Source organism: Vombatus ursinus, unplaced genomic scaffold (assembly GCF_900497805.2).
Source record: "Vombatus ursinus unplaced genomic scaffold, bare-nosed wombat genome assembly UNPS02014932.1, whole genome shotgun sequence".
NCBI lineage: Eukaryota > Metazoa > Chordata > Mammalia > Diprotodontia > Vombatidae > Vombatus > Vombatus ursinus.
Genome location: NW_020954710.1, coordinates 14,957,115 through 14,964,023, shown reverse-complemented (window position 1 = coordinate 14,964,023; position 6,909 = coordinate 14,957,115). Strand labels below are relative to the sequence as shown.

General features: G+C 42.0%; 1 protein-coding gene across 1 annotated transcript in view; it reads right to left on the bottom strand.

The window, feature by feature from the left end:
• Nucleotides 1-2,072: 2,072 nt before the first annotated feature.
• The window catches only part of LRRC47 (leucine rich repeat containing 47), a 12,497-nt gene continuing 7,660 nt past the window's right edge, over nucleotides 2,073-6,909 (bottom strand). The window contains exons 4-7 of the mRNA XM_027844028.1: nucleotides 5,269-5,384; nucleotides 3,512-3,614; nucleotides 3,069-3,158; nucleotides 2,073-2,837 (exon numbers count right to left, since the gene is read on the bottom strand). Of these exons, the coding sequence (XP_027699829.1) occupies nucleotides 2,592-2,837; nucleotides 3,069-3,158; nucleotides 3,512-3,614; nucleotides 5,269-5,384 (555 nt within the window). The 3' untranslated portion in view covers nucleotides 2,073-2,591. The remainder of the gene's footprint in view (nucleotides 2,838-3,068; nucleotides 3,159-3,511; nucleotides 3,615-5,268; nucleotides 5,385-6,909) is intronic.

The following is a 6,909-nucleotide window of genomic DNA, read 5'->3' as shown; positions in this document are numbered from 1 at the left end:
CCTCGGCCACCCATACAGGCTCTCAGAACAGGACCGACTTTATAGCAGTGACACAGCAGCTGATAGGATGGTGATCCCCACACACGAAATGCTGAGAAAGGCATCTGGTGGCCCCACGTGGTCTTCCCCCTCCCGTCCACTTGTTGGGTCTTGCACCCAAAAATACTTTCTAAAGAGAGAACCGTGCTCATTAGCAGCCTTTGCTTCTCACAGAAAGCCGAACAGTGACATCAAGGGGTAAGCCATCCTTTACATCAGCAGAGTTGGAAGCAAAAATAAGATACAGAGGGAGAAATTGTAATCCGGATTAGATGGAACAATTCAGCAATTATGAATCTTATTTTCTCAACCTTCTACCTAGGACCCAAGTCTGGGACCAGGAGTCAGAATATGATCATGAACCCCTCCGATTTACAGTATGAATAGCTAATATATGACCAGGAAGGCTCCAGAGCAGGAGACTTACAGATGACATCAACAGTTAAGTTAATATTCCACCCAGGGCAAACAAGGGTCCCTTGTTAGAAATGTCATTTGGTGCTGCTGGTCACTAGGCTTGTCAACAAACCTTGGCATTTTGGACACTGGGCTCATTAATGGTCTATGGCACAAATAATCGTAATTTCCCACAATTTCAATGGAGAAGAACCCCAAGGACCTCGTTGATGGCTATTTATTTTTTATTGAAGGTAGCCAGTTTGCTAATTGACACTAATTTTAAGGCAGCAAGCTTGACTTCCTTTCACATATCCTGTTCTGGAGCAAGAAGAGCCTGCAGTTACTCCGGAACTCGTAGATTTCGGGGTACTCGGATACATATTACCTGCTAAGCCCCCCTCCGATGGTGGCACAAAGGTGACCCTGGGCCTAAAACCTTTGTCAGCCGAGCACGAACGGAGGTCTGATACCAAGCTGGAAAAGCCTCAAATGCTGGGCCACCGGCAGATCGTGTCTGTTAAATGAGAATCAGCCTCACTGCGTTTGGAGGGCAATGGCCACTAAGAGATTCCATTGTCTTTTGGCCACAGTAACTCCTGAGGACCATCTATGGGAGTCGCAACCTGCATCAGCGGTGGGGGGAGGATGGCATGCCCACCCCATGAAGTACATAAACACACCTAGGACTAAGGTGGGAAACTGCTCAAATTAAGGAGAAGAGCTGTTCAGCTTTTGGCATGTAGGCTTCCTTCTAAGATTTCTGGCTTCGTGGTACTTTTCAGAAGAGAATGTTTTCTCTTTATCACTACCTAAGGGAAATAACTGCTTAACCACTGTCTTTAAAGAAAGAAGAATGAAGCCCTACTAGGGGTGTGAAAAGAGACAAAGGGATGGAGGGCGCCAGAGTCAGTTTTGATTATATTTCAACATTAAAACCTTCCTAGATTCGTTCCTGTAAGTAGGCCCGAAAGGGCTTCTCCAGGCACACCTGCCGCCTGAGTACTGCTCAAACAACCTTTAACCTGACAATGTGCACGTGCCAATGGTCGCCCTTTTTAAAAATGGAGACACAGGCCCCGCCTCAAACACCCACACAAGACACAGGTTAGGACCACACCCTCCCATGTGCTTAGGTGAGTGACCGAGGGTTCTGATCATTCCCACCCCACAGGTCCCAGACTGCATGTTTCTGTAGTGACAGAAAGAACACCTTCATATGTTAGTACTTTGAGGCTAACTACACTGCTTGGCTACAGTTTTCATAATTTAACAGAGCCAAAGGCATTCTTAACAGCATTATTAGTTAAAGGAATTAGATCAAATGAACTCCATTTTCCTTATTCCTTCCTTACAAAAATTATGATTTATTCCAAGGTATTGTCATAGTGGAAATTAAAGTTTAACTCAGTACTTTTGAGCTGTACTATTGTCATAAAGTCAGTCAGCCTTTTCAACAAAGATGATTTCTAGTAAAAGAATAATTTTATACTTCTTAAAACCTTCCCAATTTTAAACCTAATGTTCCAGTCTAGGGGTGGGGAACCTGCAGCCTCAAAGCCACATGTGGCCTTCTAGCTCTTCAAGTTCGGCTTTGACTGAATCCAAACTTCATAGAATAAACACCCTTAATAAAAGGATTTGTTCTGTAAAACTTGGACTCAGGCAAAAGGCCGCACCCAAGGATGAGGGTGCAGGTTCCCCACCCCAGTTCCAGTCCAACTCATGTCCCCCCGCCCTTTAAAAGCAGAAACTCTTAGGCTGTGAAGTCATGATGCCAGAACACAGATCTTGCTCAGTTCATTCCAAAATCCATTTAAATTTCATGAAAAGGATGGATGAAACCAGCTCTTTGGTGCTGTAAAACCAAAACAACCATAACACTGAGTTTTACATGTATATGATTAGACGAGGTGGCCTCTGAGATTCCGTGGTTTTTCACTGTTGGCATCAAGAAGAGATAGCTTCACTGTCACAAGAGGAGGAACTGAACAGACGTAGCTTTGGAAACTGAACTATTACCTATCTTCTTTTAAAAAATTTGGGGGTGGAAAATGTAGTGAATAATTTAATTATACCATATACAAACTCCTGTCAAATAGGCCAAAATGACAAGTATTTTACAAACAGCTTGCTGAGAACTGTGGCCATCTCCATCAACGGATGATGGTTATATGGGAAGCAGTTATGTCCAGATCTGTTTTAGAAGGATACAAAACTTTTAAGCTCCCCTCCATGTCCACCACTCGAACCTGCTCCACAATTAATGGAGGGCTGCCATCTTTTTCAGCATTCTGATTTGACTGGAGATTGAATGGGCCAGAAACACCATCAGCTTCTGTATCGGAGAGGGACTGCTCCTCTTTATTTTCTAAAGTGAATTTGTTGAGCTCTGCCATTTTCTGCAAAAGAAGTATTATTTTAATTGAAAGAATGACGCGACCTCTAGAGTCCCTTCCAGCTTCATAATCCCAAGGACGTGAAGCAATTAACATTTCTCTATAAACCAACGTAGGAAGTAAACATGTCATATACAAAGACTAAGAAAGCCAGAGGACAAAATCCCCATCACTTCTGAAGATATTTCTACTTCTCAAAGACAGTTAATGTACTTGATTTACTAGGCTTCTTACCAAAATGAGGGTGTCCATGATATCTTTACAGATCTGCAGACTTGTAGCACTTGTCACTTCCAGAAATAAATCGGAGGTTGTTGTTTTAATCTAAAGAAGTTGCAAAAGATTTCAGAAAAAGTGAATGCTGTCAAAATGGGCGTCAACACCTGCAATTTCTACTGTAAAAGATACAAAATGCAATTCTAGAAGCCAAAAAAGTTCCACTTCTCCTAACAGAAAACACTTGTGTGGAATGACATATTGCAGATTTTTCTGTTTCACTGACAGCTTCTTAACACAGGACAAAGTTTTTCTCTGCCTCAGTTTACTACTAAACACAGTTATGGAATTTTAAGAATGCTTTCATCATCAAGTATTAATAACTCTTAAGTAGATGTGTTTACCTATCCCCAACATAACAGCATAAGACATTGATAATACTTTTATGATGTCACACATACCTTTGTCTTCTCACTGTTGGTTATTGGTGGGAAAGAAATAACCACATTATCTGCATCTACTAGACAAGGGTAGTTTTCTTTTCCATCTAATAAGTGAAGGTATCTGCCAAAGAAGGAAAAAAAAACCAGGGGCATGACTAGAAAACACAGCTAATTATTCAACCACCTGGACCCCAATCACTGACGTGTAGCAATCCAGAAAGGGCCTGGGCTGAAGTTTATAAGACACAACTCTAACTCAATGATCCTATAATCTACTGAAAAAAGATCCGTTAAACAAATTAAGAGCACAATGACAAGGAGGAAGCTTCAGATACATGGTAGAGGATAAATAGTTTAGATAAATGTATGTGGATCCAAGAGAGGCAGTGTGGCTTAGTGAATAGGGAGCAGGCCTCAAAGTCAGGAAGTCTGGCCTCTGACATATAATACCTGTAGGATACTGGGCAGGGAAAAATTCTAAGCTACAAAGAAGCTGCTGACCTCCACTGGTGAAGGGAATGTCCTCACCTGGGAGTTCTCTATACTAAGAAATACAAGGTCTAGTCTCTATCCCTATTTATACATAAACAAAGTGCTAATTATAAATCATGCATCTCATTCATTAAAGCAGGTACAAGAACCTTAACCTGGCTAAGACATCCTGACCAAAACAAGGGGTCTGGGTAAAAAGAATCAGGCTTCCCAGCATTGTGGTACCTAGCTGGGCCTTCCAGGATCCGTAAGTTTTAAAGTTCAGAGTTTTAATTTTTTTCCATCCACATAATTTTAGAATTTTTCTGATCCTTGTCAGTAACAACATTTCCTAATTATTTGGGAGGTGTTAGATGAAAGAAAATACTTAATCTCCTACCAGTATTTAAACCTCCAAAATGATTATTGCTCATTTAAAAAAAAACAAACCCAGACCAGGAAGCATCTCCTGGGTGTCTGAAAAAAAGCTCTTAATTTTCAAAAAGTTCCTAATATGTGAGAAGAGTATGGCAAAAGCCCATCTGGGAATAAGGCCATTTATTTCACTTGCAAATTCCGAATTATCCATGTCTTTAGTGTTTATGGAGATAATTTTTAAATGGGTGTGTGAGAATCAACATCTAGTATAATACTACCTTCAGATATTTACTTTCTAACTTGCAAGTCAGTTGTTTTCAGTTCATAAACTAAAAGAGAGGAAGCCCAGCACAGAAGAGTTTGGTCTTGAAGCCAGGAGGCCTGAGTTCTAGGCCTGCCTCTAACTTTATAACTGATATCATATTACATGCCTTCTCCTCGGGTGTGGGAGGGAGGGAGAAATTTGGAACTCAAAATAAACATATAATGAATTGCCCTGTTAAAAAAAAATAATGAAACATGCTGCTCACCTCCTTACAGAGGTGAGGGATGCAAAGGACTCAGGGCAAAGGGAGACAAACATAAATACGCGGTAGTTCCCTTTTGGACATGGCCAACGTGAACGTTCGTTATGCTTTGCTATACACGCTTGTAACAGGAATTTTGTTTGTCTTTTGTTTTTGATTGGGGTGAGGGGGAAGAAGAGAAGGAAGATTTTTACTGATTAAGAAAATAACACCGAACTTAATAAAGAAAAGCCAGCACTGGCCCTTGATTCTCTGGGCACGTGCAACGTGTAAACAAAGAGCACCCTCTAAGGCTCAGCTTCACTGCCTGTGCTGGGGGTCACTCACTTCTCTCCTCTATCCTTGTCCCTTCTTCCCTCTATCGTTCCGAGCAAGTGAGGGGAGGGGGCAGGGGCTGACCTGTGCAAACCTGAGACATTCTGCCTTTTCTTCTGCTTTCTCTGCTCCTCAGCTTCCAGTTGTAATTGTCGGACGAGGTCCTTTGCTTTGATCTCCTTCCGTCCTAAGGGGACAATCTACCAAATGGGAAAGAAACAAAATGACTGAGTTGATACTGCCAACTTTGGGAACTCAGCTGATCTAACCTAAAATGCTACAGAAACATCTCCCCCCCCCCATTCTCTCTCACACCTTACTCAGTTTTCTAAGGGGATGGGAGGCATCTCTCTGAGCTGACCGTCACTAAAAGCCTTAGACTTCTGGAGAGGCAGTGTGGTGGAGCAATGAGGGCACTGGAAGCCCTGAGTTCAGATCGCAGCTCCCTTACCAACCCCGCGTGACCCAGAACAAGCCATTTAACCTCCGTGGGTTGGATTCAATGGCCTGAGGTCCCCTTCCGGTTTTACTCTACAATACCATAATCCTACAACACTGATTCTTTACCATTTCTCATGTAACAGATATTCCTATACCTGAGGCTTCACTCCTGCTATGTTCCCCAACACTCTAGGATACACACAACTTTCTAATACCAGATAATTTCCTGTTAACTTGTAGCTCAAAAAATTTATTCATTCTTAGAACAAGTTTCCAAAGAAAATCAACTAGTACAAAAGCCATTATTTTAAAAAGCTTCTAAATGGGATAATTTAATCAAAGCCTCGTTAGTATAAAAACAAAGCATACAACTTGCTAAGTCAGAACCATAGGAAACCCATGAGTGCCTTAGGACAAAAACCCGAGCTCTAGCTGTTAGAAAATCATCAACTGGGGCAGTAAAGGAATGGAAAGAAAAAAGCGAAGCCTGTAACCAGACCTCGGACACCACCTGCCCTCTGGCTGGCAAGCACGCCGAACCTCCGGTTTTCCAGGCCCACTTTCTGGAGATTCTCAATTTCCAAACACTGTGAGTAATATACCTTTCAGACTAACCTTAACCTGGAGGTGAGCATGTTAATAAATTCCCGAAGGTTATCAGATCTGAGGAAGTAGGGTCAAAGGAAAGAAGGAACAGCACCACCTGAGCTGGTCAAGTTAGGTGAAGTATGCCCAGGAGAAACGACTTCCCTGCCAAAACCTCAGGTATCCTCAAGTAACCCTGATGCTATGCTAGGGAAGAATTTAGAAGAAGAAGGGGCAGGTTATGAGGAAACCTCTTAACAGAGGTGTGGAGTATACCAAATGAGAGGGCTGTGAATTTAGGATAGAGACCAAACACCTACAAGTCCTTCCTTGTTTCAAAATGAGCAAAAATGTACAAGATTACAAGAGGGGAAACCTTACTATGACTACTTTGTTTGGAGTGGAATCTGGGAGTTTAAGCAATTGATTTCAAAGTCATCTCTAAATATAGCCTGGCAGGATTTGGGAGCAGGGAAAAAGAAGAGAAGGGAGTGAGGTTTGGTTGTTTTTTAATTTTTTTTTAGTGAGTTTTAAGCATGAATGAGCCCGAGGTGTGGGGGTGTGTGTGTGTGTGTGTGTGAGAGAATCATAATTTAGTTCAATTCAACAACTATATACCATGTACCAGGTGCTTTTCTAAGTGTTGGGGATACACACACACACACACACACACACACACACACACACACACACACACAC